Here is a 22307-nt window from a genome sequence, read left to right as displayed (position 1 = left end):
CTTACCAAAGATATTGTCAAATGTTTTAGCTTCAAACCATTCTGTCAAGGGATTGAAAAAAGACTCCTATTGCATAGCAGTTTTGCCCATTCCAGGTTCTACTACCAGCTTGATTAGCCACAGTGTATAAGTAACACGCTCAGATGCGTCTTATTAAATTCATAGTAAAACCAGAACTGGATAAAACTGCTATGCAATGGGAGTCTCATTTCCATCCCTGATTCTGTCCCATGAGCACAGACTGTCACACGTGTCCCTCCTCCTTCCCCCTTGGACTGGCTCTTTATCTCTGCACCTCAGATTGACAGTCATCACTGCCCTATTGGCCAGGGGCTGATTCAGTGTATTTTATTCCCATTCACCTTTCTCTAAATAATAAGTAATAGCAAAATTACACATTCTCATTTCAGATACTCGTTTGTACATTACACAGCACACCCCTGGTTTCTGTAGTGTCTTAATCTTCAAAATAAAAATATTCATTCACAAATCAAATCCAGTTATTACATTATGAAATATCTGCTACATGGCAGCCAATTGATACTAACTTACCAAAAAGATTGTCAGGTGTTTTAGCTTCAAACCATGCTGTGCCATGAGCAGCCTTGCAGCTGTAGGTATTCCGAGTCGTCCACTCACTTTTGGGGATGGTGAGTGTACTGATCATTGAATAGGAGACTCCCCCACTCTCAGGAGCGACGGGATTGTTCTTGTAATTAGTGGCATCAATCTCTTTATCACCCTTTTGCCATTTCACATAGATATCCCTCGGGAAGAACCCAGTAATGATGCATGTCAGCTCTGCACGGTCAGCTCCCAGCTGATCTTCAGAGGGGCGTAGAATCTGAAGAGTAGGTTTACTGTAACCTAAGATAACAATCAAAAGAAAACAAAAAACAGAAAGAGTATCGATTAAATTTAGAATCAAACAGAAGTATCACATGAATATCACACCAAGTGAAAAATTATGAGCAGGAATCAGTCAACATAACCATATATTTGGGTTTGCAAACTATGACTTATAAATACAGTATAAAAACTGTGCCTCTATAATACTGGAATTACCTGTCTCTTTGGTAATAAACGCCTCTTTGGTGGAACAAGGGTGTGTGACTTTGCAACTGGCTTTGCTGTAGCTTTTCCATTCAGCAGCAGAGACTGTCAATCGCCTGGTGATGCTTTGGGTATTATTCCCATTTAGTTTGCTATCAACTAATTGTGACTTATGTTCTCTTCCATCAGTAATCCAGGAAACAGTGCTGTTGTTGAGCCCGACCACAAAACAGTCAGCACTTACACTTTTCCCTATGAAAATATCTTCAAATGTGGGTTTCTGGAGATAAATAGTTGGCTCGATGCTGGAGCAAGCTGAAATTGAAATAGAAACCTTGTTCAATGGCTTGCGGGAATCTATTGCACTGAACAGTATTTGAAAGAATCTACAACGCCTAGAAAATAGAACAAAGAGAATCAACACATCTTCAGGAAAGCAATGTGGGGAATCAGTAGTAATGGCTGATTTTCAATTCCTTTATTAAGCTGGTTTGAAAACCTTACCATTCTGTCTGAATCTCTATCTAATAATAAACACAGCTGCTTTGGGCTCTGGAGTGGGTGGAGATTTAGAATGGCTCAGCTTTTTACAAATGCCGGGGTTGGTTAATTTATCTGTTATTTATTGAATACATCACAACAAGAATCTGAGTAAATGGCAGCCAGTTGATACTAACTTACCAAATATATTGTCAAATGTTTTAGCTTCAAACCATTCTGTCAAGGTATTGAAAAAAGACTCCTATTGCATAGCAGTTTCGCCCATTCCAGGTTCTACTACCAGCTTGATTAGCCACAGTGTATAAGTAACACGCTCAGATGTTCTTATTAAATTCATAGTAAAGCCAGAACTGGATAAAACTGCTATGCAATGGGAGTCTTATTTCCATCCCTGATTCTGTCCCATGAGCACAGACTGACTCACGTGTCCCTCCTCCTTCCCCCTTGGATTGGCTCTTTATCTCTGCACCTCAGATTGACAGTCAGCACTGCCCTATTGGCCAGGGGCTGATTCAGTGTATTTTATTCCCATTCACCTTTCTCTAAATAACAAGTAATAGCAAAATTACACATTCTCATTTCAGATACTCGTTTGTACGTTACACAGCACACCCCTGGTTTCTGTAGTGTCTTATTCTTCAAAATAAAACCATTCATACACAAACCAAATCCAGTTATTACATTATGAAATATCTGCTACATGGCAGCCAATTGATACTAACTTACCAAAAAGATTGTCAGGTGTTTTAGCTTCAAACCATGCTGTGCCATGAGCAGCCTTGCAGCTGTAGGTATTCCGAGTCGTCCACTCACTTTTGGGGATGGTGAGTGTACTGATCATTGAATAGGAGACTCCCCCACTCTCAGGAGCAGCGGGGTTGTTCTTGTAATGAGCAGCACCAATGTCTTTATCACCCTTCTGCCATTTCACATAGATATCCCTCGGGAAGAACCCAGTAATGATGCATGTCAGCTCTGCACAGTCAGCTCCCAGCTGATGTTCAGAGGGGCGTAGAATCTGAAGAGTAGGTTTACTGTAACCTAAAATAACAATCAAAAGAAAACAAAAACCAGAAAAGGTCTCATAAGAACATAAGAACATAAGAAAGTTTACAAACGAGAGGAGGCCCCATTCAGCCCATCTTGCTCGTTTGGTTGTTAGTAGCTTATTGATCCCAGAATCTCATCAAGCAGCTTCTTGAAGGATCCCAGGGTGTCAGTTTCAACAACATTACTGGGGAGTTGGTTCCAGACCCTCACAATTCTCTGTGTAAAAAAGTGCCTCCTATTTTCTGTTCTGAATGCCCCTTTATCTAGTCTCCATTTATGACCCCTGGTACTTTTTTCTTTTTTTTAAGTCAAAGAAGTCCCCCGGGTTGACATTGTCTATACCGTTTAGGATTTTGAATGTTTGAATCAGATCGCCGCGTGATCATCACACCAAGTGAAAAATGCTGAGCAGCCATCAGTCAACATAACCATATATTTGGGTTTGCAAACTATGACTTGTAAATACAGTATAAAAACCAGCAACCAAACCTTAATTCAGATCTACACAATGCAAAGGTCAGCACTTTATTAGTTGCAGAGATAATCCAAATAACAAATTCTAACAAGCTCTAGATCATATTCACATCTCACAATGAATGTTCCTGATGGGAGCTTCAAGGTGACTATACTGTGCCTCTATAATACTGGAATTACCTGTCTCTTTGGTAATAGACGCCTCTTTGGTGGAACAAGGGTGTGTGACTTTGCAACTGGCTTTGCTGTAGCTTTTCCATTCAGCAGCAGAGACTGTCAATCGCCTGGTGATGCTTTGGGTATTATTCCCATTTAGTTTGCTATCAACTAATTGTGAGTTATGTTCTCTTCCATCAGTAATCCAGGAAACGGTGCTGTTGTTGAGCCCGACCACAAAACAGTCAGCACTTACACGTTTCCCATTGAAAATATCTTCAAATGTGGGTTTTTGGAGATAAATAGTTGGCTCGATGCTGGAGCAAGCTGAAATTGCAATAGAAATCTTGTTCAATGGCTTGCGGGAATCTATTGCACTGAACAGTATTTGAAAAAATCTACATCGCCTAGAAAATAGAAAGCAGAGAACCAACACATCTTCAGGAAAGCAATGTGGGGAATCAGTAGTAATGGCTGCTTTTCAATTCCTTTGTTAAGCTGGTTTGAAAACCTTACCATTCTGTCTGAATCTCTATCTAATAATAAACACAGCTGCTTTGGGCTCTGGAGTGGGTGGAGATTTAGAATGGCTCAGCTTTTTACAAATGCCGGGTTTGGTTAATTTATCTGTTATTTACTGAATACATCACAGCAAGAATCTGACTAAATGTCAGCCAGTTGATACTAACTTACCAAAGATATTGTCAAATGTTTTAGCTTCAAACCATGCTGTGCCATGAGCAGCCTTGCAGCTGTAGGTATTCCGAGTCGTCCACTCACTTTTGGGGATGGTGAGTGTACTGATCATTGAATAGGAGACTCCCCCACTCTCAGGAGCAGCGGGATTGTTCTTGTAATTAGTGGCATCAATCTCTTTATCACCCTTCTGCCATTTCACATAGATATCACTCGGGAAGAATCCAGTAATGATGCATGTCAGCTCTGCACTGTCGGCTCCAAGCTGATCTTCAGAGGGGCGTAGAATCTGAAGAACAGGTTTACTGTAACCTAAAATAACAATCAAAAGAAAACAAAAACCAGAAAACGTCTCGATTATATTTAGAATCAAAGAGAAGTAAATCATCATCTGATCATCACACCAAGTGAAAAATTATGAGCAGCCATCAGTCAACATAACCATATATTTGGGTTTGCAAACTATGACTTGTAAATACAGTATAAAAACCAGTAGCCTAACCTTAATTTAGGGTTGGTTAATTTATCTGTTATTTATTGAATACATCACAGCAAGAATCTGAGTAAATGGCAGCCAATTTATACTAACTTACCAAAGAGATTGTCAAATGTTTTAGCTTCAAACCATTCTGTCAAGGTATTGAAAAAAGACTCCTATTGCATAGCAGTTTTGCCCATTCCAGGTTTTACTACCAGCTTGATTAGCCACAGTGTATAAGTAACACGCTCAGATGTGTCTTATTAAATTCATATTAAAACCAGAACTGGATAAAACTGCTATGCAATGGGAGTCTTATTTCCATCCCTGATTCTGTCCCATGAGCACAGACTGTCTCACGTGTCCCTCCTCCTTCCCCCTTGGATTGGCTCTTTATCTCTGCACCTCAGATTGACAGTCATCACTGCCCTATTGGCCAGGGGTTGATTCAGTGTATTTTATTCCCATTCACCTTTCTCTAAATAACAAGTAATAGCAAAATTACTCATACTCATTTCAGATACTCGTTTGTACGTTACACAGCACACCCCTGGTTTCTGTAGTGTCTTATTCTTCAAAATAAAACTATTCATACACAAATCAAATCCAATTATTACATTATGAAATAGCTGCTAAATGGCAGCCATTTGATACTAACTTACCAAAAAGATTGTCAGGTGTTTTAGCTTCAAACCATGCTGAGCAGCCATCAGTCAACATAACCATATATTTGGGTTTGCAAATTATGACTTGTAAATACAGTATAAAAACCAGTAACCTAACCTTAATTCAGATCTACACAATGCAAAGATCAGCACTTTATTAGTTGCAGAGATAATCCAAATAACAAGTTTTAACAAGCTCTAGATCATATTCACATCTCACAATGAATGTTCCTGATGGGAGCTTCAACGTGACTATACTGTACCTCTATAATAATGGAATTACCTGTCTCTTTGGTAATAAACGCCTCTTTGGTGGAACAAGGGTGTGTGACTTTGCAACTGGCTTTGCTGTAGCTTTTCCATTCAGCAGCAGAGACTGTCAATCGACTTGTGATGCTTTGGGTATTATTCAGGTTTTGTTTGACCTCAACTGATTCTGATTTATGTTCTTTTCCATCAGTAATCCAGGAAACAGTGCTGTCGTTGAGCCCGACCACAAAACAGTCAGCACTTACACGTTTCCCATTGAAAATATCTTCAAATGTGGGTTTTTGGAGATAAATAGTTGGCTCGATGCTGGAGCAAGCTGAAATTACAATAGAAACCTTGTTCAATGGCTTGCGGGAATCTATTGCACTGAACAGTATTTGAAAAAATCTACATCGCCTAGAAAATAGAAAGCAGAAAACCAACACATCTTCAGGAAAGCAATGTGGGGAATCAGCAGTAATGGCTGCTTTTCAATTCCTTTATTAAGCTGGTTTTAAAACCTTACCATTCTGTCTGAATCTCAATCTAATAATAAACACAGCTGCTTTGGGCTCTGGAGTGGGTGGAGATTTAGAATGGCTCAGCTTTTTCGCCGGGTTTGGTTAATTTATCTGTTATTTACTGAATACATCACAGCAAGAATCTGAGTAAATGGCAGCCAATTGATACTAACTTACCAACGAGATTGTCAAATGTTTTAGCTTTAAACCATTCTGTCAAGGTGTTGAAAAAAAAGTTTCGCCCATTCCAGGTTTTACTACCAGCTTGATTAGCCACAGTGTATAAGTAACACGCTCAGATGTGTCTTATTAAATTCATATTAAAACCAGAACTGGATAAAACTGCTATGCAATGGGAGTCTTATTTCCATCCCTGATTCTGTCCCTGTCACACGTGTCCCTCCTCCTTCCCCCCTTGGATTGGTTCTTTATCTCTGCACCTCAGATTGATATAATCAAGGATTTTATTATATTCCCCAATTGAAAGAATATAATAAAATCATAGATGAAGATGAAGAAAAAAATAGCAAATATATTAAACTATTACTTTCCACAGGTTTTTACAAAGATAATCACGGACAACATGCCCCACATGTCGACCTGTTCCTATCCAATTTTAAATAACTTTAGCATAACAGATGCAGAAGTGTTAAAGGGACTAGGAGCTCTTAAAATAAACAAATCCCCTGGGCCGGATCCTGCCAATAGTACTCAAAGAAATGAAAGAAGTTATTTACAAACCGCTCTTGACACAGGGGTTGTACCGACATACTAGAAAATAGCAAACGTAATACCGATCCACAAAAAGTGAGACAAAACCGAACCAGGTAACTACAGACAAATAAGTCTGAATTCTATTATATGTAAACTTATGGAAACTATAATAAGATCTAAAATGGAAAATTACCTATATGGTAACAATATCCTGGGAGACAGTCAGCATGGTTTTAGGAAAGGGAGCTCGTTCTAACTAACCTGCTTGACTTTTTTAAGGGTGCAACATTGACAATGGATAATTGCAAAGCATACGACATGGTTTATTTAGATTTCCAGAAAGCTTTTGACAAAGTCCCGCATAAAAGATTAATTCTCAAACTGAACGCAGTAGGGATTCAAGGAAATGCATGCACATGGATTAGGGAGTGGTTAACATGTAGAAAACAGAAAGTACTGATTAGAGGAGAAACCTCAAAATGGAGCGAGGTAACCAGTGGTGTACCACAGGGATCAGTATTAGGTCCTCTGCTATTCCTAATCTACATTAATGATTTAGATTCTGGTATAGTAAGCAAACTTGTTAAATTTGCAGACGACACAAAAATAGGAGGAGTGGCAAACACTGTTGCAGCAGCAAAGGTCATTCAAAATGATCTAGACAGCATTCAGAACTGGGCAGACACATGGCAAATGACATTTAATAGAGAAAAGTGTAAAGTATTGCATGCAGGCAATAAAAATGTGCATTATAAATATAATATGAGAGATACTGAAATTGAAGAAGGGAACTATGAAAAAGACCTAGGAGATTTTGTGAGAAGTACTGAATTTAAATCAAGGGAAGTAATGTTAAAACTTTACAATGCATTAGTAAGACATCACCTTGAATATTGGGTTCAGTTCTGGTTACCTCATTACAAAAGGATATTGCTGCTCTAGAAAGAGTGCAAAGAAGAGCAACCAGAATTATCCCGGGTTTAAAAGGCATGTCGTATGCAGACAGGCTAAAAGAATTCAATCTATTCAGTCTTGAACAAAGAAGACTACGCGGTGATCTTCAAACATTCAAACATTCAAAATCCTAAAAGGGTTCTGTAGGTTCTATAGACATTGTCATCTCAAATATATTGCAAATGTCATGGACTTTCTTATGTTATGTTCTTATGATATTGTATCAGGAATCTACGTTGAATGAACTCTAATCTAATTTGTCTAGCTTTGCCTAGAGATAACGATCAACCTAACACCTTGAATGCACCAGGCACTCAGGAAACAAAAGGCTAATCAAACCCGTCTCTGTGATTTAATTAACCCGTCTAGTGAGAGAGGTGGTTTTGCAGAGGAGTCTGAAAGAGAGAAAAGTAGCTTAAAGATTTAGAGATTTAAGACAAATTTCACATCATATTGATTTAATACCACCATGAGTACAAGATGGAAGCGCTTTTATTCTTAAATTGCCTAACAAGTATAGAATAACCCAGGTAATAAATCCCTAAGAGAATTAAACTGTTTGCAATGTCTAACCAAAGTCGCAACCAGACATGTTTGGTGTCTAAAGAAATGTAATTTCTTATGGTAAAAATAACGGGAATTCAGAATAAAATCTGAATTATTTAGCAAAAGTTATGCACGTTCTAAAAGTTTCCCCTTTCCAGATTATGATAAAGGACTAATCAGACAGAGGAAGGGGGGGAGCAATCAATCAAGATTTCAAGCCCATTCACTACAAAATAGCCAATCGGAGCATGCAGCGGGAAATTCAACTTTTCAAACAAATCTCTTTGTTTGAAAAGTATAAAACCCCTGTTTTAGCCCCAGCTCCTTGTCCCCAAATCTGAGTCCCCAGCTCTAGCCCTCTAATCTGAGTCCCCACCTCTACCCCCCTATGTTTGCCCCAGACCTGCGTTGGCCCTCTATTCTGAGTCCCCAGCGCTATCCAGACCTGCTTTAGCCCCAGACTGGCTGCTAATCCCTGCTTGCTCAGACTCTAAGAAACTACAAGACTGCACCTGGAGCCCTCAGCTCTCAGTATTTATCCATCAAGGTTGGGGGCCCTGACACTAGGAGAAACACAAGGTAACAGAACTGCTCTCCAGGCTAGGTAACAATACTCTTAAATATCTTTTCAGGTATTGTGTGATCCCTTGTTGTTGTGTCACGATGTACTAATATTTCTTTGGTAAATTGTTGTTTTAAACCTTAGTTCTCATTGTAATGCTTTTAATGTGACATTAGTTGTGTAACTGTTTTGTGTGATTTTCAAACTTATTTTGGTTGCGTGCTTAATAAATACCATCTTTCTAAGAAGAGATTCCCAGTATTGAATCATTTGCTCATGATGAACAAACACGATTTATGAACTTTGAACAGTCTGGAATCTTGTCTATTTTTGGCTTGTTGTAATGTGTAAATCCGCCATCGTTTTCAGAGAGCGATATTAAAAACAGGTTTGTACATTATAATAGGACACCGTTTATTGTAGAGGTCCCACTGAGATCTTGACTATCTAAGGTATCTCTTTATTCCCTACAGTTTTTGGAGGTCCTTTAATTTATTGCTCTTAGAATATATTAACTGCCTACAATAGTACCCACAGTTCACAAATGGAGATTAGATAAAGGGGCATTCAGAACAGAAAATAGGAGGCACTTTTTTATACAGAGAATTGTGAGGGTCTGGAACCAACTCCCCAGTAATGTTGTTGAAGCTGACACCCTGGGATCCTTCAAGAAGCTGCTTGATGAGATTCTGGGATCAATAAGCTACAAACAACCAAACGAGCAAGATGGGCTGAATGGCCTCCTCTCGTTTGTAAACTTTCTTATGTTCTTAATATATTGCACTGTACAATATTTGACACCTCTGTTATGAAGAACATAAAGCCTGCTGTATTAACCATCTGTTGAATGTTGCTTGTGGTAAATAAATGTAAAACACTGGTTGCCATTCAGAAAGCTTGAATGAATTCATTATTTAAGGCTGTTTTACACAGATGGAGTTTGAATGAAGAAATTAAAAATGGTTTCTAGTAGAAATATTTGTCATTGAACTTTCTTTTAGTATTACTAAATTCAGGTAAATTTGTAAAAAGTTTTCCCCATTCACAAACACATAATGCTGTATTTAAATGCTAACCGCCCTGGGTTTTTATCACCTGTGCACAAGCTGATTGTCTTGTTCTTTGTTGTAGAGTCGTGTGAAACGACACACGAATACGTGGTACCTCTCTTCCACTCCTCCATGGAAATCTCCAGGTGGCTGATGAGGATGAAGGCTTTCTCTTTGCCGTCTATTCCGTTGGGAATGGGTGAAGCTTTTTCAACACTGTGAAGAACTCCATTGACTTGCCAGTTTACTGTAATATTTTGTGGGTGGAAGTCTGCTACGATGCAGGTCAGAATGGGGTCTGGTGGAACAATGTCTTCACAAGGTAGAGGAAGTAAATGGATATTTGGTGGGCTTGTGGTTTCTGAAAGAAAATGCAGAATACAATTATAACACATCAGACAATGCCAACTAGGAATGTCTTAATGTGAAACCAGTATTGTCAAACAAATCCTGTGCCCGATAATGAATGAATGAATTAATGGATTATGGTGATACTGTGCAATGGGCAATAATGAAACTGCTTTGTATAAACTTAGTATTTTGTTATAACGCTCTTTTTCATTAAAGCTGCAATTATGCTTACTGCCAACAGATGTCAGTATAACCTTTCTATATAACATGGTGAATACATATTCAGACTTGGAATGCCTACAGCTGGGGTGAGTCTGAGAGATGTATACATGGCATGGACCACGTTTACTTAGAGATCTCCTTTCCACTAGAAACCTCATATATACACATGCAAACTTATTTAACAAAAAATATAAATTGCTGCTTACCTCCTTTAAGCAATCTATATCATCCCATTAAACACAAATTAATATATTTGCTATTTATATCAAAGTTAAATTTAGTATGTATCATGCTTTATACTGGCACATCCCTTGCAAAGTTTCCCAGGAAACCCTGTTTTACTGGGTGAGCACAAGATCATTGGAACTACAAATCAATTTATAAATGACAGGTAATTTGTTCTGTATGCATCATGAATATTACAACTTTAAATGTGAATATCATAAAACTATGATTTTGTCAGTCAGGATATTCTTAAGCAATTTGCGCCTCACAAAGTAATGAAGAGGCTTGGTGGTCCAGTGGTGAGAGAAAGGTGCTTGTAGCCAGGAGGTTCCCAGTTCAATCCCAGCTCACCCACTAACTCACTGTGTGTGATTCTGAGAAAGTCACTTAACCTCCTTGTCCTCTGTCCTTCGGATGAGTAGTAAAACAAACAAGCTCCATTTTAATATGCTTTGCAGCAGTTGTGATGCTAGTCTCTGTAAGTTGCTTTGGAGAAATTATTTTTGAAATTATTTTGTTACTCTGTGTACTGTTAAGTATTCATGGTTTTCTTTGAAAAAAATCTTTTCATATCATTGCATATCCTGCTAAATTATACATGCAGTTATTGTTGCAGAATCTGGCAGTGTCCGCATAGTTCATATGACTTGACGATGACACTTTTTTATTTGATTTTTATTTTAAAAGTGACACATTTATTGAAGAAAATTGTATCCTATGGCTGTGTTAAAAAGATATCAGCTTGAGGGAAAGCTCTCAAGGCAAAACAAGGTCCCTCACAAGTGCAATAATAAAATAAGCAAATATATTAATAGATCAAGTTATTGTTGATCTCGGAACACAGGCTATTTTAATCTGTTTGTTTCTGCGCCCGGCAGGTGTGTGTTTAAGAAGAGGAACCGAGAGATCCCTGGAGTGAGACATTCTGTGAACAAAACACGCTTGGAACGGAAATTAGCGGCAACTAATTGTATTTTTACATACAATTACATTATTTTTTACATACAATTACCCATTTATACAGTTGGGTTTTTACTGGAGCAATCTAGGTAAAGTTCCTTGCTCAAGAGTACAGCAGCAGTGTCCCCCACCTGGGATTGAACCCATGACCCTCTGGTCAAGTCCAGAGCCCTAACCACTACTCCACACTTGTACTTATAAATACATGTAATTAACTATTACAAGTAGTGTTGAGAAAGCTTAGTATGTATTCTCATATAATACTTTAGATGTGACGTCCTGTTTTCGGCACTAGATAGTTAGTTGGCGCTTTCTTGCCATAATCTTCACATTATACGATGTATATACTTTCTTGATCATTACATATCATTTGTTGCGGTCACCACAGTCCTGGATCCCCGTTAGTGAACGTGATTGTCACACTGACTACCCTAATTGTCCCGCAAAAACCCTTTTTTGAAAATGAATTACATTGTATTATCAATAACTTCAATCATATTTAATATTATAAAACCAGGTTTTTGACGAGTAATATGCTCTTCATGTGATTTTTAGCAAATGCATAATATTACCTTGATGTCCTATCAAATGTATGTAACAATCTCTTTGAAGGAATTTGAAACCTATAACATTTTTCAAGCCTATTTTCAAGAATAAACACATATTTTAAAGCATCACCAAGAAGATGCTTAATAATATTTTATATTAAAATACAAACCACTTACTAGTGTAATGTTCAAAGGCACATTTTTTGTTTAATTATAATAATTGAGTATAAAGTTATTTTTATTACGGCAAACACAAAACTAGAAAATAACTTTCTTATTGTATACAGGTTGTATTTCAAGGCAAGTTTGCCCCTTTAATTAAGATAAAAAGTCCAGAGATAATTTTCTCAATTTTAAATCTGATTAATGTATTCAAAATATATGGAAAGGTTTTGACAACACCTTTATATAAAAATATTTTTGTCAAAAGTTTGGGCACTTTATTTAAGAGATCCATCTATGAAGCATCTATAAAAGTGTTATTACATGTGTTGATTATTAATAACATGTTTATATTAAACATTTTAATAGTGAATTATGGGTGTAAAGTTCAATATTTGTAATTTCTAATAATTGGTTATCTTTAGTAACACATTTATGTAAGTGTCATCCATTATTTATAACAGCTCTATTTACTACTATGATAAATAAAACTAGAAAAAAAACATAATCATCAGCAAATTTTCAGAGTGTAAATATCCATATAAATAATCATTCTGCCCTTTTCACACTTTTCGAAATGAAACTAAAATATATCCCCATGTGTTTTTCATGTGTATGGTATGTGCCCCTACTTTGATCATGTTTTCTCCCTGCTTTATCACCTCTATCAGCTGGTCTGAGCTGCAGCACGCTCTCAGTGTGATTTGCTGCTGCATTTTGCAGTTTTCTATATCGGTTCACCTCAATAAATTTAATCAGCCAAAAATAACTTTCTTTTTTGTGTTATTTCCTTTTAATAAGATACTAGCCGAGAAATAATCCTCTCCAAGTGCAGATATCAAATCTAACTGATTTAACTTCAAACAATCCAGATATATTGCATTACAATATAGAAAGTCACCGATAAATTCAGACACACGTTTGGACATGAAGTCTACTCTCTGATTTTGTATTATAAAAATATTTTTGTCAAAAGTTTCTAGAAATGCAATACATGTTTTTCTAAGGATCCATCTATAAAACTCAAATCTAGAGATGTGTTATTGAATGTATTCTTTGTTAACAAGGACTAATGGGTTATGTCAAAAATCATTTTAATAGCCTGTTACAAGTGTAAACACTTTGTTAATTATAATAATTGTTTATAACATCTTTTATAACACATTCATAGATGTATTATTAACTGTCTATAAAAAAATATTACTATTAAAAATAAAACTAGAATTATGATATAAACATGATCTAATTAAAACTAGAAAAATTTTCTTTTTATAAAATCAGAAAAGACAGGTAAAAATGTTTAGTATTACATTAAAATAATAAAACATTTTTTGGCAGAAATGAATGTGACCCTTAAAAGGGGCTAGGGATCAGGACCCTGTCAATAATATGAATGCAGTTATGTTTATTTATCGGTATCATTCTGTTCCCCGGGTCTGTGCTGTTTAAAAATGTATTAAATCCCAAGCAGACAATTAAGAGAAGAGTAAGAGTGTCAAACCTACCGGCTGGCTTGTGTAGAAGCAGGACTGAAAGACAGAAGAATGAAACTCTGAGGCGACTCTCCATTCCTCTCAGGACCCGAGGGAACCTCGTCGACTCACCCTCACTGAAGACCTTCAGTTACTGAACAGAGGACCTCGTCGATTCACCCTCACTGAAGACCTTCAATAACTGAACGGATGCTTCACACACCGCACCTGTTACAGTGACACAGCTCCAGCCTGGGAGCTGCTTCCACCAAGCAGGAACAAGTTTACCATTTTGAGACAGGAAGGCACATGTTTGGTATGTTTGGGTTGACCAATCACACTCTCCGGTTTCAGTTCTACCCATATATTGAGAATACACCTCATGAGGTGCCCTGCCCACCTTGTACCACAGCATTGCAGCCAATGGAGTCTGAACAGGGTTGAGAGGAAAGGAAGTGAGACACAACAAAGAAGCTGTAAAGAGTGCAGCTTGTTTCTGAGTGCAGGCATCTTTATAGCAAGTGTAAAGAGAGCAGCTTGTTTCTGAGTGCAGGCATCTTTATAGCAAGTGTAAAGAGTGCAGCTTGTTTCTGAGTGCAGGCATCTTTATAGCAAGTGTAAAGAGTGCAGCTTGTTTCTGAGTGCAGGCATCTTTATAGCAAGTGTAAAGAGTGGAGCTTGTTTCTGAGTGCAGACATCTTTATAGCAAGTGTAAAAAGTGCAGCTTGTTTCTGAGTGCAGGCATCTTTATAGCAAGTGTAAAGAATGGAGCTTGTTTCTGAGTGCAGGCATCTTTACAGCAAATGCACTTTAGTTGTGACCACTTAAGTTTGGTTGTCCCGGCTTCCGAAATGGATTCCTGCACACCCTATTCACCCCATGGTTTGTGAAAAAATAACAAAGTTAAAAGGTTAGCCGATCATGTCATTTCTTTGGAGTCTAAATGTAGTCTAAAGAAGCCGGCAATTAAGATTCGACAGTATTGGTTTGGCCAGGAATATTTCAGGCATACTTTCTACACTTGCAGCACCTAAGGTTAGTAAGATAGGCTTTCTTCCAGGAGGGGTGACGTTTGTAAGACACTATGGGGTAGATGTCAGGGTTGCCAACTGGCTCCAGATTTTACAGATACTTTAAGCCAGGTCAGGTTTTTTAACTCGCCACTAAACCACAAATGAATTGATGTTAAATCAACAAAGTGGGTGTGAATTGCGTGAGCGGCTTCAATAAATGTGTTCAATTGTTTAATTGCGGTGGCAATTCTATCAGGAGAGTATCATAACATACTGTAGAATCTGATGGGATTAAACTGCTTTTCATATATATATATATATATATATATAGTGTAGTAAGGCACGACAGCGAATGTCACTTTCTAAGCTCTGTCCATTTTGATTGAGTCATGACCCTAAGCACCGCCCCTTTTACACCTTTTGATTGATTCATGACCCTAAGCACCGCCCCTTTTACATCTTTTGATTGATTAATGACCCTAAGCACCACCCTTTTCCCTATGCTTTGAGTGATTTATGACCTTTATGTCCAGCCCCTTTTTTCTGACATTAACCAGATATCTGTCAAAAATAGCCCACCCCTAAAAATGGCGTCTGTTGTGTCCTAGTTTATAGAAGCATTATGTAATATTATAGACTATTACATAGAAAAGAAAAAGACAGAAAAAAAGAGAAAGAAGGCTGTGTGTATTTTTCTTTTGATCGTGTCCCAATAACGATAGGTTGCGGATGCAACCCCGGTTCCCTGAAAGAGAAAATAACCATCAAGGTATGGGATATTGCCGTCAGGCAGTAGCGATTGGCTGAGCTTTTATAGCAAAGCTGCCGATAGGCCTCTGCGCGAGCTGCCACGTAAGCCCGCCCCCTTGGGAGCTTACTATACGCAGCGCGCAGAGACTCACTTCCTCTTTTGCTCTTCAGGCCGTGAAGGCTTCTGAAGCGACCACGCGGCTTGATGGTTATTTTCTCTTTCAGGGAACCGGGGTTGCATCCGCAACCTATCGTTCCCTTTCAAGTCGAAAATAACCATCAAGGTATGGGAACAGTGTACCCAAGCCGTCGCGAGGGAGGATTCTCGGCAGTAGGACAGACTTACGTCATAACGCAACTGCGTAGGCAGAACATCTAGGCATATGCGGAGCTGCGCCTCAGCGTCTATGCTCGTAATGACACCTGTCTTAAAGGTGGAACAGTCAACACCATGCTATCAACCACTCTATACGTCCGCATCCTGAGGCGTCGTAGAGTGTAAAACAGATGCTCCAAACAGTGGAGCAGAGGAATCCAGTACATTTAACCTGTAAAACCTCATGAAAGTATGCGGCGTAGCCCAACTGGCTGCCGCGCAAATATCAGACACCGGCACCCCTCGAAAGAGGGCCCAGGATGTCGCCATACCCCTGGTAGAATGCGCCTTCAACTGCCCTGGTGGTGGAAGGCCTGCAGATTCATACGCTAATTTAATAGCATCCACTATCCAGTGGGAAAGGCGCTGTTTAGACAGCGGCTGACCCAAAGATCTAGAACCATGGCATATGAACAACTGTTCTGTCTGCCTCACAGTCTTTGTACGGTCCATATAACACCTCAATGCCCTCACGGGGCAGAGCATGTGTAACCGCTCTTCCTCTGGGGAAGAAAAAGGAGGAGGATGGAACGCCATCAACTCGACTGACTGGTTCATGTGGAACGGGGATATAACCTTTGGTAAAAAGGCCGGATTAGGGCGCATGGAGACCTTAGAACCGTCTCCTGCAAAACGAGTACAAGAAGGATGCACTGAAAGTGCATGTAACTCGCTCACGCGTTTTGCTGATACCACAGCCAGCAAAAAAGCTGTCTTAATAGATATGAGCTTCATATCCACGCTGTGGAGAGGCTCAAACGGTGCCTTGGTAAGGGCTTCTAGCACCACATCAAGGCTCCACGACGGTAAACTGGTCGTTCTTGGAGGCCGCAAGCGTCTTGCGCCTTTCAGAAACTGAGATGCCAAAAAATGGCAACCAGGTGATAACCCGTCAATGCGTACATGACAAACCGAAATGGCGGCTAAATACACTTTAAGTGTAGAAGGAGATTTCCCTTCATCCAGCAGTTTCTGTAGAAACTGCAATATTACTGCCATAGGACAGGAGACTGGGTCGTGGCTCTCAGCCAGACACCAACTCTGAAACAGCTGCCACTTATACGCATACTGCGCTCTGGATGGTCGATATAACTGCAGTCGAAAGCCCTAAGGCTGACAGGCGCTCCCGCTCAGGGGCCAAGCCCACAACTGCATGAGTTTGGGGTTCGGATGCCAAAGCTGTCCTTGAGCTTGGGACAACAAGTCCGCTCGCAAAGGGAGTTCCCTCGGGCGACCGTGCAGTAACTGCACTAGACTCGGGAACCATATTCTCCGAGGCCACCGAGGAGCGATCAGAATCACTGTCGCTCGCTCTACCCTGACCTTCTCCAAGAAGGCGGGGAGCATCGGAATCGGTGGAAAGGCATACAGGAGCCCTGGCGGCCATTCGTGAGCCAGTGCATCCACCCCCAGGGGGCTGTCGAGGTCCTTCACCGAGAACCATAGAGGACAGTGCGTGGTCTCTCGCGAAGCGAAGAGATCGACCTGCGCTGTGCCGAACCATTCCCAGATGCGCTCCACCACTTGAGGGTGGAGATGCCATTCGCCCGCAAGAGGACCTCCTCTGGACAGGAGATCCGCTGCGTAATTGACTCTGCCCGGCAGATGAACTGCACGCAGAGAGGCTAAACGCGGTTGAGCCCAGAGCAACAGCCGCGTTACCATCTGGTGAAGACTGGGGGACCGCAATCCGCCCTGGCGATTGATATACGCCACTACTGTGGTGTTGTCTGACCGCACTAACACGTGCTTGTCTAGAAGCACTGGCAAGAAGTGCCGGAGGGCGAGGTCCACCGCTCTGAGCTCCAGAGCGTTGATGTGGGCTGACCTCCAGGGTCCTGACCACACTCCACGGGTCCCTGTCCCGTTCCAGACTGCTCCCCAACCGTGGTTGGAAGCGTCGGTCGTGATGACCTGCCTTCTGAAAATGGGACCCAAGCGTACGCCTTGGCGGAGGTTTGACGGAACTCTCCACCAGCGTAGCGCTTCCCAGCAGGCTTGGGATACCCTTAGCCTGCGGTGTTTGTCTCTCCGCGGATGCAACGCGAAGGCATTGAACCAGGCCTGCAGAGGTCTCTGGTGTAGTAAGCCCAAAGGAAGGGCTTGTGAGGCGGCAGCCATCAACCCCAGCATGCGCTGACACAGCTCCATGCTGACTGTTTGTCTCAACCTGAATAGGGAAAGACACCGCTCTATTGAGGCAACTCTTTGTGTCGACAGGGTCGCTTCCATGGACACTGAGTCCAGATGCAGACCCAAGAACTCGGTCTGTTGGCTCGGCACTAGGCGGCTCTTTTCTGAATTGATCTTCAGACCTAGCCGCCGAAGATGGTCTGTAACCATCACTGTGTGCTGTGCCACCTGCTCCTTCGACTGCGCGCAGACGAGCCAGTCGTCCAGATAATTCAGCAGTCGGACACCTTGAGCCCGCAAGGGAGCTAGAATGGCATCCATACATTTCGAAAAGGTTCGAGGAGCTAGTGACAGGCCGAACGGAAGGACACAAAACTCGTATACCCTGCTCTGGAATGCGAAACGCAGATACTTCCTGTGACCCGGGCAGATGGGAACGTGAAAGTACGCATCTGTCAGGTCCACGGTGGTGAACCAGTCGCCGTGTCGGACTGACTGGATGATGTGCCTGTGCGTAAGCATCCTGAACGATAACACCCGCAGGTATTTGTTCAGTACTCGCAGATCTAAAATAGGACGGAGCCCGCCGTCCTTCTTGGGCACCAGGAAGTATTTGGAATAGAACCCCTGGTCGATCAGAGCAGGGTCTACTTGTTGAATGGCACGCTTGCTGAGCAATGCTTGTATTTCCACATTCAGAGCTGAGGACTGAACCGAGTCCTTCACTGCAGTTACGACCACCCCCCGAAAGGGGGGAGGTTTTAACTGGAACTGAAGGGTGTACCCGGTGGATATAGTTTTGTGCACCCAGATGTCGTTGGTGCATTGTTGCCAGAACTGGAGCTGGGAGACAGTGTAGGGGAGGGTTAACAGCTGCCTGGTGTTCTCAGGGCTGTTTGGGCTGGGCTCGTTCGCGAGGGGCCTGGCCAGAGCCCCGAGGGCGTGGCTTGGCACCACCTCTAGGGCGCCACCCTCCGCGCTGCGGTCTTGAAAAAGGAGGTTGACCGCGCGCTGCTGTGCTTGAGGGAGAGGTCTTAGTCCCCCCTGGCCGTGGCTGGTGCTGTGGTGGTGCCCTGCGCCACTGATGTTCCTGAGGCCGCTTCGGCTGGAACGACGGTTTTGGCCACATTTTCGCCATCTGCTGTGACGCCTCCCGCGCCTTGGCGGAGCGTTGCAGCATCTCCTCCACCGCTGGACCAAATGTGTGTCCCGGTGTAATTGGGGCATCCAGCAACGGGGCCTTATCAGGTTCCTGCACTCTCGCCTGCGAGAGCCAGAGCTGCCTTCTGGCCACCACCAGAGACGCGATGCTCCTGCCCTGAGCCCGCGCGTTGAGCTGGGCCAGCTTCACCAGCAGTTGACTGACGGTCCCCAACTCGCTTCTGAGGGCCGCCGAAGGGCACTCAGGCAGGTCTTTGATTAATGCCGCTTGGTAGACCGTCAGCAAGCTGGCCACATTAGAGAGCTTGACCGCCTCTGTGGCCGCAGCGTACCCCTTCTTGAGGTGTACCTCAGTGGTCCTGCACTGCTTATTGGGGCATGCAGGATCTTTCGTCAGCCCCGATAATGTTGGCGTCTTCACCAACGCGGCGAACGCAGCATCCACAGGTGGGAAGGACGCCAACCCAGCCTCACTTGCCCCTTGCATGTTAAAGGCCGAGGCCTTGCGAGAAGTCGCCGGGGCAGAGGCCGGAGCCCCCCAGGTGGACTGTACCTCCTTAATAAAGTCCGGGAATGCCGGAAGCATCCTGGACTGACTGGACTGGGCTGAAGGCGACTCAAACAAGGAGCGCCGAGGAGGCTCCGCCATCGGCCACTCGACGCCCAAGTGGCGGGTTGCTCTGTCCACCACAGACCACGTAGGGTCATTGGTGTCCAGCACGTGGAGCTCGTCCTCAGAGTGCTGGGAGGCTACCTCAGCCTCTGTACTGTCCCCCTCTAGGATGTCAGATGCGTCTCTAGACAGCGCATCGATATCCCACTCCCCTTGAGACTGCACTGGAGGAGCGACGACCGGTGCAGGTTGTGGAGGGGCCACTGGCTGACTAGCAATGGGCCCAGTCGGTTGTCCTGGGACTGGAGGCACCACATTTGCTAAGGACATGAGGATGGACTGCTGCCCCATCATAACCTCCATGAATTGGGACATTTTGGAGGTTAGCTCTGCCACCCCCGACCTGTCTCTGTATCGCCTGTCCCGACGAGGGGAACGAGAGCGTGATCTCCGTCGAGGCGATCTGGAGTGCGACCTAGACTCCCGACGGGGGCGTACCCTACGAGGGGAGGGGCTGCGCTCCCGAGCGCGTCTGGTGGGGGACCTCTGACCAGCCGTTAGCTGGGAGGACGGGCTCCTGGAGAGCTGCAGCCGCCCTGGCGGCGTCGCCGTAGATGACGGCGGGGCAGAAATGGTGTGGGACGATCCAGTGGAAGGAGAGCGCCCACCCACTGCTTTCTTCGCCCTTTGGCGGAGGGTGCGTGTCTGGAAACCAGCACAAAGATGGCAAAAAGCCCTATCCGCCAACGCGGATGCGGCGTGCTCTGGCCCCAGACACGCCACACAGTCCTCATGGGGATCGCTCGCTGGCAATTTTGCCTGGCAGGTGACGCAACGGTGGAACCCGGACATGGTTGCCGAAGCGTGGACGTGCCCTGGTCGTAAAGGCGTCGATGCACCAAGCGTCGAGCGCCGAAGCGTCGAGCGTTGAGGTGCGTGCACCGAGCGTCAAGGCGTCGAAGCGCCGAGCGTCGAGGTGCGTGCACCGAGCGAGCGCCGAAGTGCGTGCACCGAGCGTCGAGGTGCGTGCACCGAGCGTCAAGGCGTCGAAGCGCCGAGCGTCGAGGTGCGTGCACCGAGCGTCGAGCGTCGAGGTGCGTGCACCGAGCGTCGAGGTGCGTGCACCGAGCGTCAAGGCGTCGATGCGCCGAGCGTCGAGCGCCGAAGCGTCGAGGTGCGTGCACCGAGCGTCGAGCGTCGAGGTGCGTGCACCGAGCGTCGAGCGTCGAGGTGCGTGCACCGAGTGTCGAGGCGCCGACGCGCCGAGCGTCGAGGTGCGTGCACCGAGTGTCGAGCGCCGAAGCGTCGAGCGTCGAGGTGCGTGCACCGAGCGTCGAGGCGTCGACGCGCCGAGCGTCGAGCGCCGAAGCGTCGAGCGTCGAGGTGCGTGCACCGAGCGTCGAGGCGTCGACGCGCCGAGCGTCGAGCGCCGAAGCGTCGAGCGTCGAGGTGCGTGCACCGAGCGTCGAGCGCCGAAGCGTCGAGCGTCGAGGTGCGTGCACCGAGCGTCGATGCGCCGAAGTCCCCAAGCGCAGACGCGCTAGCACCAAGCGCTGATGCGCTGCACAAAGCGCCGAAGCGCTGCACCAAGTGGCAAAGTGCCGACACCAAGCGCCTAAGCGCAGCACGCCGGAGCGTGAGTACCGAGCGTAGAACGCTAGCACAGACGCCTAAGCGTCAGCTGACCCGCAGAGTGGAGACGCTATGTGCTGGTACAGTGTCTTATGCTGTGCACTACTTACCTGCTGGTGCTGGGGATAGAGGCTTAGTGGTTGTCTTCCTCTGTGTAGTGAATGGGATTTTTTTTTTTTTTTTTTTTTTCGCTGCAGCAGTACTGCTGGTGGTGATTATGTGACTGGGACACAGTATATGTGGGCACAGTACAACTACCACGCGGTTTTTTTTTTTTTTTTACCGCAGGCAGTACGTGGGAGACAGCAGAGCAGGCTCCACACACACGCGGTCTAGCCAAGGCAAGACCGGGGCTGCAGACACGCGCGCGGCCAAGGCCAACGCAACGTGCGTCACAAATATATACAAATACACACAGAAAAATATATATTTTAATACAACCCAAAACACAACACAATAATCAAAATTAATTAATAAAGGAAAGACGGGAGACCACGAGAAACGCGATGCAAGCAAAGCGTGAAGGAAATATATAAAATATATAAAAATATACACAATATATAAAATCCTTAAATAATAATAATAACGACTCCGAAGAGTGTAACTGAAATAAACTCGGAGAAGGGGCAAAAACCAGCTTCTCAAGCTTTAAGCTTTTTGAGTACAGTCAGCTACAGGCTCTAATACCTACCGCTACCAATGCTGAAGACAAAAGAGGAAGTGAGTCTCTGCGCGCTGCGTATAGTAAGCTCCCAAGGGGGCGGGCTTACGTGGCAGCTCGCGCAGAGGCCTATCGGCAGCTTTGCTATAAAAGCTCAGCCAATCGCTACTGCCTGACGGCAATATCCCATACCTTGATGGTTATTTTCGACTTGAAAGGGAACCTGGGTTATTGTCAAACAGAAAGACCCTAAACATATTAAAAAGTTATTATAATCACTATTTTATATACATATTACACTGAAAATTAACCCATGATGGTATGATGAAAATGTGCTGGGCCCCTACATTTCCCCCGGTT

General features: G+C 43.5%; 1 protein-coding gene and 1 long non-coding RNA gene across 2 annotated transcripts in view; both read right to left on the bottom strand.

The window, feature by feature from the left end:
- LOC117397990 (titin-like) overlaps nt 1-22307 on the bottom strand; it is a 293410-nt gene that overhangs the window by 11903 nt on the left and 259200 nt on the right. Inside the window, exons 14-19 of the mRNA XM_033996969.3 lie at nt 5357-5659; nt 3928-4242; nt 3259-3561; nt 2281-2595; nt 1066-1368; nt 553-867 (exon numbers count right to left, since the gene is read on the bottom strand). Of these exons, the coding sequence (XP_033852860.3) occupies nt 553-867; nt 1066-1368; nt 2281-2595; nt 3259-3561; nt 3928-4242; nt 5357-5659 (1854 nt within the window). The remainder of the gene's footprint in view (nt 1-552; nt 868-1065; nt 1369-2280; nt 2596-3258; nt 3562-3927; nt 4243-5356; nt 5660-22307) is intronic.
- LOC131723344 (uncharacterized) lies at nt 9956-13722 on the bottom strand. The gene is made up of 3 exons (XR_009320241.1): nt 13642-13722; nt 10736-10874; nt 9956-10029 (listed from the first exon to the last, which is right to left on the bottom strand). It is a non-coding gene; the product is annotated as an uncharacterized LOC131723344 (long non-coding RNA).

This window comes from Acipenser ruthenus, chromosome 54 (assembly GCF_902713425.1).
Source record: "Acipenser ruthenus chromosome 54, fAciRut3.2 maternal haplotype, whole genome shotgun sequence".
Classification (NCBI taxonomy): domain Eukaryota; kingdom Metazoa; phylum Chordata; class Actinopteri; order Acipenseriformes; family Acipenseridae; genus Acipenser; species Acipenser ruthenus.
Note: the sequence above shows the minus strand (reverse complement) of the source record. Positions and strands in the feature narration are given on the sequence as shown.